This window comes from Strix aluco, chromosome 5 (assembly GCF_031877795.1).
Source record: "Strix aluco isolate bStrAlu1 chromosome 5, bStrAlu1.hap1, whole genome shotgun sequence".
Classification (NCBI taxonomy): domain Eukaryota; kingdom Metazoa; phylum Chordata; class Aves; order Strigiformes; family Strigidae; genus Strix; species Strix aluco.
The window spans coordinates 31,749,945-31,769,990 of NC_133935.1; the positions used below are offsets into that span (position 1 = coordinate 31,749,945).

The window sequence follows — 20,046 nt, forward strand, 5'->3', positions numbered from 1 at the left end:
CCTTTTTCTCATTCTTTTCCATTCCCTGCTCTTCTGCTTGCAAAACTAAGAAAATGCTTTTAAGTAGAAGGCTGTCTGTGAGCCAGGCAGTTACTGGAAGTCATTTTGTGTTTCAATCCTACCCATATTCAGCAGCTCTTTTGAGACAACTCTTAAAACTTTGCCTGCTGCAAGAAAGTTTTTTGGAAATAGTATACTTGTAACTGGCACTACAGCCCAAAAGGCACACATAGCTTGACAGTACAAAAGTAATAAACATAATTTGAGGTTATAGTAACTTTAAAAGATGAGGGTGTCACTGGAGAGCTTTTTCATACTGCTTACAATCTGTGGCTCAAAGAAAATGGAAAATTTTGTTTCAATGCCATGACTGACAATATTAAGTATACTAACCTCCCCAATGCTTCATGTCTTGTGCTGTTAGTAAAACTGAAAAACCTGTGGGGCTTTTCCTTGACAGAGCTGAGGGCTGGGAAGTGTGCTTTGACATTTTATAGAGAGCAGGAAAGAGCAAGAACTGACCTGGCTTATTGAGCAATATCAGACAGAGTGCATAAAACACTCTTCTGTATGATGTGGAATGCTTGCCTCAAACTTCATTAAATGCAGACTGAACTTGCCATTATGTATGAATTGCATTTGGTAATAACCTCAGGATGTTGTTACCAAGGACTCATCTTGCCCTTGTCCATTGTCTCCGTCCATCAAGGAGGAGAGCCTAACTTTAGGAACCCAGAAAGACACTTTATTACTGTCCATAGAACCTTTTATTTTTAAAAGAGTTATTTGAAGTCCTCAATCAGGAAGCTGTTAACACATAACATCTCAAAATATTTTTGTAGGAATTGATTAGTTATGTAAATGTCTCTTTGTACACTGCCTTGGCAGTATCTAGCAAAAATGCAAACAAAAATATTACCTATACCATATAAGTGCAGTGGAAGGAAAAGTCTGAGTGATGTGACAGCAAAGCTAACTCAACTCTCTTTTTAAAACTGTGCTCAAAAAAGAGCTTTGATTTGTGCGTAAATATAAGAAATAGTTCAGTACTATTGTAAGCTTCAGTTTTGTTTATAAAGCGTTCTGCTGTAAAATCTTGTTCTGAAAGATCATGGATTATACTTGTTACTTGTTTCCCACTTCTAAAGTACATCTCTTGTCTCTGGTCCTACCCCCCCCATCTGTCAGATCATCTTTTTACGTTAGTTGTCTTTGTCTTAATCTTTTCCTATAAAAAGAAATTACTCCAAGTGAGCTGAAAACTTGATCTTAAATTTACTTTTAAGGAAGTGAAGAGAATTGGTTAACAAAAATGTGATTCACCATAGAAACAACTCAGCAATAGCATATATGCAGTAAATTAACCATTTTCTGGTACTTTCGTATTTGATACAAAACATAGCAACAAGATGATAGCTTGACAACAATAGCAGCTGCACATATTTTTCTTCCTTTTTTGAAAGAATGTTCTTGTGGAAAAAATAGATTCCCTGGAAAGTAATTTATATTACAAGTTTTATCACAAATTCTGTGGGAGGGTACAATAGGCTAGAAATTAAATTAGTGTTTGTATAATAAATGATGGTTTTGATTTGATATGACATTTCTAGTCTCTTAGAAGTGACATAGCTACAGGCAATAGAATAATGTCTTCCCCTTGTGAAGATAAATGTGGTATCACACCAAACCATCTTATATTAAATTACAACTTCCCTTTTTTTTAACATACGAAAGGATTTATGAGACTGTTCATTACATAATAGCAGAACCCAGTTAAAAGGGTACTTTGGCCAAAATGTCCTGAAGATATTTTCTAATATCAGGCATGTAGTTAATTTATATAGGGTACTGCCATAAGAGGCCTGATCCAAATAAAGGAATTTTCCTTTATGCAGCAAGTGCTGTGATTGTGGCCACACTGAGCTAGAAGGTGCTTTTCTTATCTCGATTAGACTGAAAGCCTGAAATGCAAATGAAGTATCCTAAGAGGAATCCAGTATTTTGACTTCCTTTCTTGGGGGGAAGAGGGATATGTGTGGCTCTTCTTATACAACTTAATTGTGCTCATAAAGTTGTTTTTCATGTTTTGGCAGAGAGAAGGAGCAAGAAAGGGAAGAACAGTTAATGGAAGACAAGAAAAGGAAGAAAGAGGATAAGAAAAAGAAGGAATCTGCTCAGAAGGTAGGTTTTCGTATTTGAATTCTTTTATCCAGTTGGAATGTAAATAGCATTGGGGATGGTAAGATGTTAAGTAGTTCGTATTTGAGCTTAGAAACTTGATTGTTTAGAGTGATGCTTCATTGAAGACTATTTTTTGCATCATTTTTCTTCAACCTAAGTGTTTAACTTAGACACTTCTCCTTAGTGTGTCATGTGAAGTAAAGTAAGCTTTTTGATATAAAGTATAAAAGCCAATAAAGTATCATCTCTCTTGATCTGTGCAACTCCTGCTGTTTTGAGGTGTTGGAGACAGAAATACTGCTGGGCTCTTGCAATTCTTGCAGTAAATCTGACTAAATATTTTCTAGAGCAAGATGACACTTTTTTGTAAGTCCGTAGGGAAGTTCATATGAAATATTTAGTACTGAAGGTTCCTTTTATTTTTTGTGAAGTATCACTTAGGTTTTACATTTTCTGTAGCTAATAGCACTTTTGCTGAAGTGTATCAGAGTGTGAGCCATGGAGAATTGAGAAGTCACTGAAAATTGGTTTTGCTCAGAGAATGGATTTGAACAGTTGGTGTATTAGAAGCTCTATATTTTGCTGAAAATCTAGTAGATAGAAAATCTAGGAGGTAACCTGACATATGAACTTGAGTCTCTTGCAGCTTTATCCATGCTTGTTACTGGGAAAATGGTTTCTGTCTTAATTCTGGGCTTCCCAGTACAAGTCAGATGTAACTATCCTGTAGTGCGTCCAGCAAAAGGCCTTTAAGATGATGAAGGGACTGAAGTATCTGATCAATAAGGAGAGGCTGAGAGAGCTGGGACTGTTCAACCTGGAGAAGAGAATGCTCAGGCGGATCTTATCAATCAATGTATATAAATACCTTGTGAGGGGGAGTAAAGAAGGTGGCAGCTGACTCTTCTCAGTGGTGCCCAGTGACAAGGCACAAGGCATTGTGCACAAATTGAAATAGAGGAAATTCCACTTAATCATAGAAAGACTTTTTTTGTGCATATGTGTGACTGGGCCACCACTGGAGCAGGTTTCCTGGAGAGGTGGTGGTGGTGGTGGAAATGCTCAAAACCAAGTTGGATGTGGCCCTGTGCAATCTGGTTTTGATGACTTTGCTTTGAGTTGGGGAGAGTCCTGGGGGTGGGTGGGGAACAGGGGGGGGAACTGTGGACTAAATTTCCAGAGGCTGTCCCTTCCAACCTCGATGATCATGTGAAATTGAGAGCAGAAGGCTTTACTTCCTTTCAGTAGTCTCTGTTTTTCAGTTGCTTCAGTAACAACAGATCCTACAAAAGGTCAGGCATTACTCTGTGTTATATTCTGCAGGTTTTTGCTAAGACAGCACTCATTTCAATTAAATTTTGGTTTATCTGGGGTCTTCTTAAATCTTGGCTTTTTCACCAGTTTGAGTCTTTCAGTTTAAATGAGATGTAGATAAACTGGTGTATTTCTGTTGTCTTTATCTAACCATTGTGTTGATACATCCCTAATAATACTGCAGAAGATCAGTAGCTGTGGAATAAGGTTTCTTCAGTGTCTTTTTGCCTCTGTGTTGCTGCTGTTTAATGTTCAATTAGAAAAGGTATATGTAGGAACCAGGAGGAGCAGACCCTGGTAAATAGACTAGTGACTTCAGGATTATATGCTGATATTCAGTGATACAAGAGAAACTTGGAAAGGTTATACCCATCATCTTGATAACAGTGCTGTGTGAGTCTTTACTGAGAAATCAGTGCTTTGAATACAAACGAGATTCGACAGCTTTCCTGTGTGGTCCCTCACCTACTAAGTTCTTCAGTATGATTGAATGTTATGATATTTTTGCCAAAATCTTGGAAAGGGTAAACACTAAGTTAATCTCCTAGTGACCAAACTTAACAGTAATAATTGGAGATATTTAAGAATAGCAAAGCAGGCAACTGAATGGACAGAACATAAATGTACATGTTCGTTCTTAGTGTCTGTGGTGATGTTAACCAAATAAGCAGTAAAGATTTGGGGGTACCTTTTTCAGACGCAGTTTGTATAACATGAAACAATTGTTTCTGTCTGGATCGTCTGAAACTTAAAAAATCACTTCAACAGAGGTTATGCAAGCAGATTCACAGACTAAATTCCTGTGGTTGGTGTCCCAGGGGCTGTTTGGTAGCTTGTCAGAAGGCTGAGTTACACTTTACCTTCTGTTCACTATAGCTGCTCCTGCCCTGCCGATGCTTATAGATTGTCCAGAGAGACGACAGCTGTAAATCTGAGACATTTTCTCAGCTTTTGTAGACCAAAAAAAAAAAAAAAAAAAATCACAAAACCAGATCATTTTGACTAGGAAAGAGATGCAGTATAGGCAGAAATTTTTTTTTTTTTTTTCTCCTAAAGCAAACCTGTGGTTATCATGTAGAATTCTTTAAAGGTTTGGTAAAATGGGGCTCTTCCAAGTAGAGAACTTACTCATTTACTGAACATGTTTACTGTTGACCATAGTAAACATATCAGCATTACCAGATTGGATTCATGAATAATTTTTTTTCCCTCTTTTTCCTTTCATAGTGGAGCATCAGAGTCACTCAAGTGCTTAACAGAATTTTAACTGTGTTAGAGAAGAATGTAATTTGATGCATACAGGATTTCTCATAGGTGAAGTGAAAATTCATGTCTGGCTTGGTACAGACACAGTTTTGGGACAGGTGCATTTTTAGTGTCTTGGATACTTTTGGATTGAATAATTCTGTGAAGTAATGATGCTTAAGATTTTGTATTATAGTGAATGTTGCACTTTGCATATTGCAGTGTTCATCTTTGGAAAGTAAATGATGCCATAGCAATTTGGTGCAGTTTGTCTTTTTATTCTTTACCATACAAAGGAGTTCTGGCTTGGTTGATCTAAACAATAAACTGCTTTTTACTTGTGCTTTCATTATTCTATACTGTCACTGTGTGCTTTCCAGAATTATGGACTAGTTCAGCAATTTCTTTTAAGAATAGGTGTCATAGAACCTGACACATGATGATCTTTAGGGTTTTTCCATTATTGTGTAGTGGAACTCATGATCGACAGGTTCAAAACATGCTACAATACACATGATTCCAGAGAATATACCAGTGGTATGTTTGTCTCTACGGTAGCTTGAAATCTGCTATGCTAAAAGAATGTAGAAGTACAGCAAAAACACATATTGAGTACATCAGCCAGTGTGATGGCTCACTTCAGTGATCAACTTCTTATTGCGTTCAAGAGATTTTGAAGCCTGGTGCTTTATAGGTATTGCTGATACTTTCTGTAATTGTGGCAATGAGTCCAGTGAGGTTTAGGATTTCTTCTTGGAAGCGACATCATGAGAAAGGTGAAATGGGAAGATGGCACAGACAAAAACTGCTACTTTCACCTGTGGGAATTCCATTGCTAGCCCCAACAGTCTGCTGTAAGGATACTCTCACAGAAGGAAGTTTTTGTACATTTTGACTGTAATACTTCCCTTCCAAAATCTGAAAGAACTGTAGTGCAATAGCACATGTTTGTTTGTACTTTAGAAGTCTGTGTTTGGGATGAGGAGGGGGGTGAATACTAAAAATCATCACGAGTGAAGTAATTACTGTTCTGCCAGGGAGTTTTGCATCAGGCAAAGGTGTATTATAGGAGCTGTAGTATTTTTGAAAACTTAATATATGTGACTGGGAAATAAATACTGTTTAGACTTGTAGTTCATCAGCTGATTATCTTCATGCAACAAGTACTGTTCTTGTGCCAATGAATTAAGATCATGATTTAGCGCAGCCTGTTCAGTGTTTGTTCTGATGTTCTTAAAACTCTTACTTACGTTCTTGCTCTTAATTTGCAGGTCACAGATCAAAAAACCAAAGGTAAGAATCTTTGATCCTAAGGAGTAATTTTTATTGACTTGAGCCAAGACTTGGATCTTGATCAAAACTGTTGGAAAAGGAAGGGGAATTACGAGTCAAGATGAAATACTTAAGATGTGTATTCAGAAGAAATAAAAGTTGAGGTGATTTAAAATGGAGAACCTAAAACTATCCATGTTGATAGCATCAAAATACTTGAAGAGGGAATGAGGATTGTGGATGGGTTAGCAGAAATACTTAGTTTTCAGTTTTGCAAAGGTTTTAGACAAGTAACCAAAAACTGAAACCACCTATATAAATGGAATGGAAGAGAGGGAAAGTACTGCTTGTGGTGAGGTACCAAAATGAGTGAAAACTACTTGGTTTTGGAAGTGTAAGTTCAGGCAACTAAAAGTCCAGCAGATAAGGCAGGACTGATGAGTAAGCATCTTGAAAGTTAAGCTTGTTTAACTGATCTGAAAATATATTTAATCTGGATAGGTGTCAGTTTTCTAAAAATTGGGGAAATTGCCATTATTGAAAGAAAAGAACTAAGATAGTAACTTGATTTTACAGCTAACACCACCCCTTTTTTGGGGTTTTGGGCAACGAAGCCTATATAGAGAAATCAGAAAACCCTTATCAAAATAAAATGTGGGGAATGATGCATTCATGTTGCCAGAGAGAGAGACTCACTTGTTCTGATCTCACATTTGTAAGAGAAAAAGTTTTACTGATTATGTTCACTTTGCTGGGGAGGGGTTTCTGGACATCCTTTTCTTGTATTAATCTTCAACGAAGGCTAGAGTATATGTATTAAATCTTCCATGCCTTTGGAGTCTGTCTTAACAATTACACCTTCTAGGTCCCTGGCTGGAAATTTCTTTTGCTCTGTTTCAAAAAAAGCGCATGGAGAATGGGAGTAAGGGCTTACAAGTCTAGAGGCTCTTAAGCAAATTTTGTGATGGTGTTAATTCCTCAAGGATTTTTTTGTGGGTTTCCTCATCTCCGATGCATAATAGCCCTCAGAAGCAGCTTGTCCTTGGTTATAGGGGCACCTGGTGACCAGCTGGGAAACTTTAGGCAAGCCCAGTACAGATCCTGTTTGTAGGACTGCCTTTTGGATGAGAGTTAACTGTTACTTCCAAGAGGAGGGGTTTTCCCCCCACCTCTTCTTGTTTGTTTTGGCAGTGGCTGTGTAGCCTAGTAAGCAGGTGAAAAATTGAGTTTTGATTTCAGATCTCCCATAAGGGTGATGCATAACAATCCAAAAAACAGTTCAAGATCAGGGAACAGAGCTGGGGTGAGGGGGGAAACCAGTTATATTTGCTCATATTTTAAAATGACTCATTGCCCAGGGTGGTTACGTTTCCAAGAAATTTGGGGCTTAGAGCAAAACACTTGCTATGGGCAGAGTTTGATCCTGGAGCACAGAGTTGCACATGGAAGCAAGAGGTTTGCTGCTACTGCTTCTTTAATTAAATTGTTCTTAAATAAAGTTGAAGTTGCACAGTATTGCAGAGAAGAATATCATTATAAAAGAAAAGAGTCGCCGTGAGTTCTTGTAGCTAACACAGGTTTAACTGGAAAATTTTCTGATTTTCATTCTTCCTGTTTTTCAGTGCCCGAAGTGACGAAACCAAGTTTAAGCCAACCAGTGGCTGCCAGCCCAATTGGCAACTCTCCATCGCCACCAGTCAATGGTGGCAACAATGCCAAAAGGGTGGCAGTGCCGAACGGACAACCGCCAAGCGCCGCCCGCTACATGCCTCGGGAGGTGCCGCCGCGATTCCGTTGCCAGCAGGACCACAAAGTGTTACTGAAACGTGGGCAGCCCCCTCCGCCATCTTGTATGCTCCTTGGGGGTGGAGCAGGGCCTCCTCCCCCAACAGCACCAGGAGCAAACCCAAACAACGCACAACCAGTGACAGGAGCACTGCTGCAGAGCGACAGTGGGACTGCAACAGGCAAGTAATAATAATATTATTAAATGAACATGTGTGTGTTCATGGCAGAAAAGGGATCACTAAAATTGTGCATAAGCATATCATATAATAAAAGTACTCAGATTGCTTTTTGGAGAGCTTCTACTATTTTAGTGTATAGATTTTTCTTTTACTGTTAGTGGCAGTGGAGGCAATTTTTACTACTAGATTGAACAAGAAAGAGGGTTAACTTTTTTAAAATACGTTTTGGGTGGTTTGAATCGGATGCTGTAATGCTTTTAAGACCGCAGCAAAGTAAACACAATGCATAGATAAACAGCATTTTATAGTTGTCATTCAGTAGTTCTTAATAGCTCTTTAGGTTTCTCTGATGTCATGATTTTATCTTGTCCCTTTTTTATATGATTTGGTAAAAGAGACAGGTAGATAACAGGTCTGCAAATGGCAGGTGTCTGTCATTTCTCATCTGGATGAAATAGAAAGATGGTCCCTTCACTCCTGACTCTTTTTAGTAGTAATCTTGGTTTTCTCCTTTAGATAAGCCTTTTATAAAAAAGCGGTAACTGTCCTGGTTTTGCTTTTCTTTTCACTTTGAATTCCAGAAGATAAATTGATTTTAAGATTAATTGTTTTATGGTCATGGGGAAAGTATGACTGCTCCTGAATTTTTTTAGACCCTTGGGGAATTGCAGTAACTGTAATATTTCCTTCTTAAGTTATGATAGTAGAACAAACAAAAATTCCACTAAAGACATCTGCCTTCTAAAGACAAACTTAGGTGATCTGAGATGTCAAGGACAACTTCAGTTCTAGCTATAAGGGTGTTTAAAAAAGAAATAATAAATGCTTGAAAGACAAAAGAAGAGAATAATGATACTACTATATCCAAGTTTGCCATTGAAAGCCGTGCCAGATTAATGGGATGGGGTTTTTACCACAGTCTTGGAGAGCGTAAACTTCCGTAGTTCTCTATAGTTCAGAAGAAGAAAACTGAGGTAACTTTTGAACTCCAGAATCAAGTAAGCTAGATGGGATGGCTGTCTTAATTAAAAAGGATTCTAGGAGAATTAATAATTCAGTTTGTTTTGTGGTTTCAGTACTTGAATCCCTTTGTAGCAAATCCCCGTTTGTCAGATTATTTATCTTGTCATCTTTGATGTTCTTTGGGCAGGGGGAGTGGGCTGTGGGTTTCAAACTACAATGGCAAAGTTTTAGCTAATCAGTTTAAAAACAGATCTCTTAAGAGGTGGCTGGCTGTGATAAAACACCTGAAAGATGAAGAGGGGAAAAAAGCCCACCCCAAAGTCTTTCGTCTACATGTAAAATCCTAGCATTATGTCAGCATTGGTATACCTTCACAATGGCTGTAGGAAACTGGCAAAGGAGACTTTATGGTAGTGAAACATTCTAAAAGTTTTCAAAATTTCTCTTGAACAGCATTTTTTTTTTTGCTCTTGGGTGTACTATATGAGGTCAATTTTGAAGTATTTTAGAGGCTACTTAAATTCTGTGTAATTAATTTGACACTGAATATCTGTTTCTCTGAGACTGAACTTTGATTTTTGTGAATTCTCATGGGTTTACATTTAGTTTAATGGTGCATTAACAACTAAGATGTTATATGGCTATATTTTATCGATTGTGGCAAGTTGTTAGTTGCTTTATGCTGATGTGAGTCAGGAGTGTTGCCAAGAAAGATATGGTTCCTTCAGACCTGCCTTACTCCAAATTTCAGCACCATAACAGAGCTAACTGGGCTGGGGAGCTGACTTGGATTTAAATTAACCCAGGTTGTTTTTTAAAGCTAATTTCAGTCTGTGTGATTTACCAGTTCAGCTCACTGAGTATTAGTGGGAACATACATGCTAGCATGTGAAAATAGGTGTGCCAAAGGAGTGGGAATGAGCAGCAAGACAAGAGAAAGGCTAGGGCTGTCAGTTTGGGTGCTCCATCAAAGTGCTTATGGAGGTGCAGCATTGCTGTGTCTTGCACATCATTAATCCCATCTGAAATCCTGGCCATCTACAAATTTGGTTTAGGATTGGGCCCAATTCTGTTAAGCACTTATCCACTGATACTGTGATTAATTCATCCCACATGAAAACAAAAGTAGGTTCCCAAAGGGGAAAATAATGCAGCTTACCTACTCCTTCGCATTGTTATATTGACCAGATAGCTATAGATGGTGTTGGTGAGGCTTTAATACAAAAAGACATAATCTTTCTTTACATGAATCTTTTTCTACCAGAATTGAAATGCTTCTGTAAGATGGCAAAACTGCAGTTCCCTGAAAGATTACACCAAATTTACTATTGTCTCAGCAATATGGGATAGAGGGTGGTGTATATAATTTTTCAAATACCAATGATACTCACGATGTACAAGACAATTTTGGGGGGGAAAAAAGCTTAAATTTTATTAATTAAAGTCTTCCAATAGTTACAGTACCCTCTAAGAATCACCACCATCTCTCACAGCAAAACCACATCTTCATTTCAGGATTCCATTTCAATACTTTCACTTGTTTCAGTTCCATACTTTCATCCTTAAAAGTAGTCATTTGCTAGTAACTTTTTTCATTTTAGTCAGATAAGAAACTTGTTTATCTTCAGCATGTTTGTTATTAAGGAAGAGTCTCGTTATGAACCAAGAGCCCTTGCCCATTATCTTAAGACAAAACCATAAATTGCCAAAATTTTGTTGCCACTGTCAAATATAGCAAGGGGAGGCTGGTTTATGAAACAGTCCATTAAATTGTGTCCTAGTACACAATGTTAGCAAGCATCCCAATCTTAATACTTTTAGAATGTCTTCACAGAAATGAAATGTGAAATGCTCTGTTAAAATCCCTTATGTGAAGCTCTTTTAAGTGAATAGCTGCCTATGCATCATTCATTTGTTGAATTATTGTAAGTTCAAAAGACAGAAACCTTGCAGTCCTTTGAACTTGTCTTTGGCTGTTTTCCTGAAGCTGTTCCTGTGATCAGTCTAATCGGTTTTTAAATTGGCAGAGAGAAGAGTTACTCAATGTACTAAAAAGACGGCCAGATACAAATATTGGTAGAGAGTCACACTTCCTTGCTATTGTTAAGTTTGCACTTGAGGTTAAGGTAACAGAAGGAGCAGAATGTGCATGGGAACTGCCTGGTCTTCTGCATCTTGGTGGCTAGGGTTTAATGGATGAAGACAAAGTTTTGTTCATCAGTATTCAAAGCTTAGAAGAGAGTTCTAACGTTGTTGTGAAGTCTGTATCTTTTACTGGTGGCCCTCAACGAAGGGGAATCTGGAAGGCATTCAGTGGATGTTCATTGGTTAACCTAATGAACTAAAAGCCTGAGACAGGCATCTGTTCATCTTCTATTAAAAGTATTAGCAACCAAAAATTGTGGTCTTCACTTCTGAATATATAATATAGGAACCTGTGAGGGTGGGGAATCCACTTTAAGGTCATTATGCCTTATTTTCATGGAAGTTGTCACATGAGCCAGTATTGGTAGTAACTATATATTCAGGTATGAATATTGATGCAGATGTTACTATGAACTTTTTTTTTTGCTCTACAAAATAAGTTAAACTGGTTGGGTGGGATAACTGACTAAGGCTAATATATTAGGATTCAGTACATGGTTTTGTAGAAGGGAGAGTGTTTATTCTTCATCACTGGGAATTTGCGTTGAGGGCAGTTTAGGGTCCTTTGGTATTAAAAATACATAGGAAAATGGGTGGAACCCTATATAGAGAACAACACTGAAGTACTAATGGACTTAACTACCTCTGATCCTCTGAATTATTTATGTGGATGACAAGGGAATCTTGGCTCACGTTTTAAACTAATGCTGATAAAATGTCTGCATATATGCAGGCATCATGCTGCCAGCACTGACTTAATCTATTGTGGCACTCTGTTAATTTATGTCTGCTTTAAAACGATATACAAATATCTTGTCCATGTGAACTCATACTACATAGGACATAATAATAGTTCACCACAGATGAAAGAAAAGTGCCCTATTCGTTGTTGTTCATGCTTCTAATTTCCTTATAGTGACTCCAAAGCTCACTGAACTTGCAGGTTACCCTGTACAATGTGCTAAGCCAGCAAAAAACTAACCCATCAAAAAGCAGTTTTGTGTTGAGCTAGTGAATAGTTGACTTAGTTAAAGGGCTTAACTGCCATCAGAACTGTCACAAATGAGAGGTGAAACTTGGGGAACTTGAAGTAGTAGGTAGAGCTGGTGAGAGAGAGAGAAGGAATAGTGAGATCTCTTATTAGCCTCTGTCCAGCGGCAGAGAGATCAGCTCAGCTGCTCACAAAATACAAACTGTGGTTTCTAGGGTAAATATAACATAAAGTGACACAAACGTGGGGTAATTACATACTGAATACAGCTTGCATGTTACTGCATAAAAATTGTAATTTGTGTAGCTTTGGGCTCTTTCGATTTACAGTAACTTTTAGAAATTTCGTTTGCTTTACAAAGGGTTGAAAGAAATTCCTAGTAGCAAAATCAACTTGAAAAAGGTATTTGAAGCTGAAGGATATATATTCATTAGATGCTTTTAGTCTTCAATCTTACATTTTGATCTGTAATAAATTCTAGTTGTTTTGAGTCAGTTGAGTTGCAGACCACCAGCTGACTGCATGTACACACACACACATATAAACATGTGCACAAACACATTCTTGTTCTATATATAGTATAACTTTAAATGTGTATTTGAAAAGTCTACAACCAGTATCAGTAATGACCATGCACATTCATTAACTGGTTTATAATTATTATGTTGAACTTGGAGCTGGACTGTTAGCAACAGTAGTGAGTCAACGGTGAATTCAAATCCCCACAAAATGCTTGTGGGGAGTTTGCTGAAAGAAGTTTTTAACCAGTATCTTCAGTGGTGTTTTCCAGCCTGACATTCTTCCAAAGCAACTTTTTTACACATTTGAGGCAAGGATTCTTATTAATGAAAACAGTAATCTGGTGTCAGAAATGTGATGTTCGGTGCTTGTAAATAATACTGATTATTAATGACCTTTTTGGGTGTGGGTTTTGGGTTTGTTTTTTTTATTGTAGATTCAGCAATTGGAGGTGCTGCTGCTTCAAATTATGCAAATTCCACTTGGGGTCCTGGAGCCTCCTCCAACAGCGGCACCCACGCCAACCCAACTCACATCTGGGACAAGGTGATTGTAGACGGGTCTGACATGGAAGAGTGGCCTTGTATTGCCAGCAAAGATGCTGAATCTTCTTCCGAAAACACCACCGATAACAACAGTGCCTCGAACCCTGGCTTGGAGAAGAACGCTCTGCCAGGAAGCACCACTAGTAACAAAGGAAAAGGAAGCCAGTGCCAGTCTGGAAGCACTGGAAACGAATGTAATCTTGGGGCCTGGAAATCTGATCCCAAGGCTAAATCTGTTCAATCTTCCAACCCTGCTGCCGAGAGTAACAATGGACTAAGTAATTGGAGGAACTTGAGTGGACAAGATAGAATTGGTCCTGGTTCTGGCTTCAGCAACTTTAACCCAAATAGCAACCCATCTGCTTGGCCAGCACTGGTTCAGGAGGGCAATTCTAGGAAAGGGACTTTGGAACCTGATAGTGGTAGCTCCAATGCACAGATTAGCACAGTAGGTCAGACCTCTAGGGAACAGCAGTCAAAGATGGAAAATGCGGGTGTTAACTTTGTCTCTGGCAGAGAACAGGCTCAAATTCATAACACTGATGGACCAAAAAATGGAAACACTAACTCCTTGAACTTAAGTTCACCAAACCCTATGGAGAATAAGGGAATGCCCTTTGAAATGGGCTTGGGGAACCCTTCCAGGAGCACTGACACCCCTTCACAAAGCACTGGAGAAAGAAAGACTGGGAGTGTTGGATCTTGGGGTACAGCTAGGGGGTCTTCTGGAACTGACACAGTCTCTGGACAGAGCAATTCTGGAAACCATGGGAACAATGGAAAGGATCGAGAGGACTCCTGGAAAGGAGCTTCTGTTCAAAAGTCTAATGGGTCAAGAAGTGATTCTTGGGATAATAATAACCGGTCTACGGGTGGTGGGTCTTGGAACTTTGGCCCTCAGCATGCAAATGAAAGCAAATGGGGTGAAGGGAACAAATTAACATCTGGGGTCTCTCAGGGAGAATGGAAACAGCTGTCTGGGTCTGATGAACTGAAGATTGGAGAATGGAGTGGTCCAAACCAACCAAATTCTAGCACTGGAGCATGGGACAATCAAAAAGGCCACCCTCTTCCTGAAAACCAAGGCAATTCCCAGGCTCCCTGTTGGGGAAGATCTTCCAGCTCTGCGGGAAGTGAGGTTGGAGGTCAAAGCACTGGAAGCAACCACAAAGCAGGAAGTAGTGACAGTCACAATTCTGGACGCCGATCATATAGGCCTACGCATCCTGATTGCCAGGCAGTCTTGCAGACTTTGCTAAGCAGGACTGATTTGGACCCCCGAGTGCTTTCAAACACCGGCTGGGGCCAAACTCAAATTAAGCAAGATACCGTATGGGATATTGAAGAGATGCCACGGCCCGAGGGAAAGTCTGATAAAGGAACTGAGGGGTGGGAGAGCTCTGCCACACAGACAAAGAACTCAGGGGGCTGGGGTGATGTACCCAGCCAAAGCAATCAAATCAAGTCTGCATGGGGTGAGCTCTCAACCCCAACAGAGTGGAAGGACCCCAAAAATACTGGAGGATGGAATGACTATAAGAACCCCAATTCTTCTAATTGGGGAGGAGGAAGACCAGAAGAAAAAACATCTTCCTCTTGGAATGACAGCTCTAGTAAGGATCAGGGGTGGGGTGGACGGCAACCTAATCAAGGATGGTCTTCTGGAAAGAACGGTTGGGGAGAGGAAGCTGACCAAACAAAAAACAGCAACTGGGAAAGTGCAGGAAACAAGCCAGTGTCTGGTTGGGGTGAAGGTGGGCAAAATGAGATTGGAACTTGGGGTAATGGTGCAAATACAAGCGCTGCTTCAAAGGGTGGATGGGATGATTGTAAAAGAACTTCAACATGGAATGAGACGGGTCGACAGCCCAACTCCTGGAACAAGCAGCAGCAGCAGCACCAGCAGCAACAGCAGGAGGCTTCTGGTTCCTGGGGTCCACCGCCCCAAACTCCAAGTAATGGGCGACCTCCAAACCCAAACTGGAACAGCGGACCACAGCCAGCTGCCCCCAAAGAGGAGGAGCCTAGTGGCTGGGAAGAACCTTCTCCACAGTCAATCAGTCGAAAAATGGATATTGATGATGGCACTTCAGCATGGGGAGATCCTAGCAGTTATAACTACAAGAATGTGAACCTGTGGGACAAGAACTCACAAGGAGGACAGGCCCCACGGGAGCAGAGCCTGCCTACTCCAATGACTAGCAAATCACAAGCATCAGGTACTAGTCTCGTTGCTTTCTTCAGCAAGCTCCTGTATATGAGTCTAACCTTAATGCATAAGAGATACTTGTGTAGCCTCCAATTCCTAACAGTTTTATTCCATAAAGAAAACCGATTTCTTATTTGAATATTTGGTTCTGTATTTAAAGTGTCTTTAAAATTTGAATCAGTCAGTCCTCTGCTTATACCTCAGTAACTGTGTTCTGAATACTAGTCAGCTTGCCAGTAAAAGAAAATGTTTGTTAGCTGACAAATCTGAATGTTCCATCTGAGCTCTGAAGAACAGGTTGAATTATGGAATCATAGAATCATTTAGATTGCAAAAAACCCTTTAAGATCATTGAGTCTAACTGTAAACCTGGCACTGCCAAGTCCGTCACTAAAACATGTCCCTAAGCACCATATCTATACATCTTTTAAATACCTCCAGGGATGGTGGCTCAACCACTTCCCTGGGCAGCTTGTTCCAATGCTTAATAACCCTTTCGGTGAAGAAATTTTTCCCAATATCCAATCTAAACCTTCCCTGGTGCAATTTGAGGCCATTTTGTCTTGTCCTATTACTTGTTACTTGGGAGACTGACACCCACCTCACTAGAACCTCCTTTCAGGTAGTTGCAGGGAGCAATAAGGTCTCCCCAAGCCTCCTTTTCTCCAGACTAAGTCACATTTTTTATGTTTAATTGTTAGAGAAACATGATGAAATTCTTTACTTGTTTTTAGTTGAGAACTTTTTGCTCTGAAACAGTTAACACCTGAAATTGAGTGAGTCTGTGATTTAATTTTTTAGCTCAATTTGGCTCTGCTGTATAATAAAGAATATTTAGCAAAATATTTTCTTTGAAATAAGACAAGAAAAAGTTACATAGGCTGGAAATACATTGAGATACTGTTATGTAATCTCTTATCTGACTCAAACATGTTTTAAAGAATACTATTTTGTTTTAATATGTACTTCAAATATGTCCTTATTCTTTCTTCAGTATATGAAAACCCTGAGTTAGTCTGGTGCTTTTAATTAGTCACAAAAGTTCACCAGATAGGAGGACAGCATTAGATGTGGGATTCGTTTTTAACCTTGGTGAAGAATATTGCTCATCATAGCATTGTTTCCCTTTTTATCCCTGGAGGTCAGTGCCCGCTCCAATTTTGATGTGAACAGTTGTCAATTCTGTTGCACCCACGCTATTGAGAATCTAAGGTCCTCAACAGAAAAGAACAAAGCAGTAGATTAATGACGTGGTGCTGCACTGCAATAAATAGTTTGTTGTCTAAATGGTCTGTAATGAAAACTCTTTCTCCTTTGTGCAGTCTGGAGCAAAAGCACTCCACCTGCTCCAGATAATGGTACGTCCGCCTGGGGTGAGCCAAATGAAACCAGTCCCGGGTGGGGTGAAGTAGATGATACAGGAGCATCGACAACAGGCTGGGGGAATGCACCTTCCAACGCCCCGAATGCCATGAAATCTAGTGAGTATAGGCCAGACACCAGTTTCTTTGCAATGGTCCTGGAGGTTTTTAGTGTTTGGCCTTATGATATAGGTCATCCATGGAGGAATTGTTATCTGAGGCCTAGAAGCAACGTTGAATGTCATGTAAGATTTTGATGGATGAGTGATAAAGTGCTTTCAAATTACTGGAACATGGTCTTTTAAGGTAATGAAAAAATTCTTAACTAAGCATTTAAATGGGCAGCTCTGATTTGTGGAAGTGTTGAAACATTAGAGCAACTGAGTGAGAAAATGTCTTTCTCAAAATGGCTTTTCTCATCTGGCTACCCACTTGTTGTTTAGCATATCAACCTGTTACATGATAAATCACTTTCCCTGATCATATCAGAAAAAGAAATGCACAGTACAGACAGATTTCACCCTTGAGGCCATTACATGGTAATCTACGCTTTGGTAATGCAACTTGCCTTTGAATGGAGGTTTTTTTTAATTGTATGAGTGTGCAAAATTGTAACTCTTAAGAACTGAACTTTTGTGGTTGAACCTAAATAGATGACTATTTTCTGGATATTACCTGCCTACAGCTGTGTTCTTCATGAATGAGATGTTGTTGAAATATTTTAAAAATTTACTTTGAAGTTAAAATTTTGCTGTATTGTGAAAACTATTCCTGCTCATGTAAACTGCTTGTGGAAGTTTTTTATTTCACTCTTTTAAGGAAAATAGAACAAACAAAAGCAATTACCTGTTGATACAACATAGCAGTGTTATAGCTAAAGCCAGTAACATTTGGATATGAAGTTTCCTGTAGGAAATACTGATAATACATGATTGTTACTGAACTTAACTGCTGATACCTGCTGTAACACTGTGTTTCCAATTACAAGTTGCTTTTGCAACGTGTAATTGTTTGGAATGAAATGCTCTGTACAGATTGTGTGCTGTTGGGTTGTTCTCCCTTCCTCCCATCCTAATTAAATAGTTTGGCCATTTATGAAACAAAGCTGGGGGAAAAAGCATTGCTTCCTTAGTGTTAATATTATAGCAACCTTTTGTGCATGGCTGTAGTGCTTCCTGTGCCTACCGTACAAACTTGGCACTTTTCAGGATGCTAGCCTGTTTTTTAGATGGATCTCTTCTTTCATCTGTAAAAAGCCACCTAAATATGACCAAAATAATAGACACTGAAATGCTAATGATCCACTGCAGATCCTATGGATTTGTTAATGCTTAAGACAGTATTTAAAGACTACGCATGGTCACTTGCTTGTCCAAACTGGTCTGCATGGGTGACATAACCAAAGAGCTGCAGCGTGTACTATTTTGTACATAAGCTGTCCCCAGCTCTAGAGGAACAGAATATAGGGAGTTTCGCTGTGATGACTGTTTCAGGTTGGGGTGTAGTAGGTCACCAGTGTTAAGAGCTGAGATCTTCATTCTCCTGTGTTCCGTGACTGCTCTCTCAACTTGTTTCTAATTGGCACCCAGAAGGAAAGAAGAAGGAAGCTACGTTATTCAGTGGAGTAAGGGGAAATATTTAATGTCTTGGATAAGTTGTGGAAGAAGAAATTGGGACAAAGAGCCTGCAAAGGCATAATTTATGGTTGAAGGTAAGGGCAGGAAACAGAGACTAGCAATAATTGATAAAAAAACCAAGACTGTAGAGCCAAAGAAGGAAAGCATAGATCATTAACCACCTGTTTAAAAAAAAAAAAAAGCCTTTACATAATTTTACCAGCATCGCATAGGAGTTCTCTGGCAAAAGAATAAATTCAGTTTTCTGTAACATCACTATTTTGTCTTTGTCTTGAAAGTTTCCTTTCCTTACTCTTAATATAGCTATTTGTGCCTCCTCACTCAACAAATGTGAAATGATGCAGGATTCCTACAGACACATCATCTTTACACCACTGTCCAGATTCATGTTCAGGAATCTGACCCGAGAGCTGTCAATGCAGAAAAATAATCTATGGTGATGTAGTTAAAACCAGGATCATAGTACTATTTTTAAACACTGTGGCAGGAAATAAATAAAAGCTGCAGGGACTACCCCATATACAACATTTTCAGATTAAGTTCCTGACTCTGCAGTCATAATCCTTAAATGTAGCCTTTTCTGTATTAGTAGCATGATTAAAGGGTCAAGAAGTAGATTTTTGCACTTAGACCAGTATATATCTTAAGCAGCCCCCAATTTTGGTACACAAATATACTCTAAAAAGTTGTTTTCTGTGAAGTATCTGAGTTCTTATTTGTGATGGATTTTAAGGTAGCTCTTAAACTGCTATGAAATGCTGCTCTACTTATTTTCGGTATGATCAAGGTAGAGTTCCCCTTGATAGACTAATTACAATTCCTGACTACTTTTATATTCGCATTTTTTGCTGTGTGTGTTAATTCTTTATCCCTGATTTCCACACAAACCCCAGACAATTGAAGAATTAGTTACGAAAAAGGTGATGGTGATGGAAATCTTTTTTTAAAGGAGATTAGTGCTTAGAGAATAAATATGCAGAATGAAGAATTAGAGCAGGAAGGAGAACAGTTGGACATTAGACAAGATGAGGATTTGGGCTCTTGTTGGCTTGTCAGTAGAGGTTAGAATTCTAAGTTGTCTCAGAACTGGTGCTAGAGAGTAACAGCAAAAAAAAGAAGCCAACAGGGGAAGTCCTTAGTCTGAACTGATACAATGAAATAGTTGTGGCTTTTTGGTAATGGCATCTCTACTTAAACAGCATTGCTAATAAGGCTTTTTAGTGACATTATTAAAACCAGAAATTCAAGTAGAGGGTTTTATTTTTTTCCACATTAAACTACTTTTGATGTTACGTATACCAGAGCACAATGTCAGATCTTCTCCTTCAGATTCTAATTAGTTGTTATTCCTGAAAGATCTTTGTTCTGTAATTTTGGTAAAGAGTTTAGCACAAGGGAAGTGTTATGGTTTTGATGTAAGAGAAAATAATTGATAAACTACCTGAACCAGAGTCCTCAGTACCCTTGGTTTTTAAGTGTCCTTGAAGTCTTTAATTTACGCTGGAAAATAATAGGTTGCCTTTTAAAGAAACACAAATGCAGCTGTATCTATCAGAGAAGTCGTCCCTGTGGTTATTATATTTTTAAGGGTTTGACATTGCTTTAAAGTAGTTGCACAACATGACATGCTAACATGTCACGGAATCACTTGGGTTTTGGGATTCATGCACAAGTTTTTACAGCTGTTAGAGTGAAGA

At 38.9% G+C, this 20,046-nt stretch overlaps 1 protein-coding gene across 22 annotated transcripts in view; it reads left to right on the forward strand.

Annotated features, from left to right (window-relative positions):
• TNRC6B (trinucleotide repeat containing adaptor 6B) overlaps positions 1 to 20,046 on the forward strand; it is a 149,207-nt gene that overhangs the window by 86,496 nt on the left and 42,665 nt on the right. For 20 of the 22 annotated variants that reach the window (XM_074826726.1, XM_074826708.1, XM_074826710.1 and 17 more), the window contains 5 exons: positions 2,094 to 2,181; positions 6,012 to 6,033; positions 7,635 to 7,979; positions 13,034 to 15,361; positions 16,674 to 16,832. In XM_074826726.1, the coding sequence (XP_074682827.1) occupies positions 2,094 to 2,181; positions 6,012 to 6,033; positions 7,635 to 7,979; positions 13,034 to 15,361; positions 16,674 to 16,832 (2,942 nt within the window). The remainder of the gene's footprint in view (positions 1 to 2,093; positions 2,182 to 6,011; positions 6,034 to 7,634; positions 7,980 to 13,033; positions 15,362 to 16,673; positions 16,833 to 20,046) is intronic. The other 2 variants (XM_074826719.1, XM_074826727.1) reach the window with 1 other exon arrangement.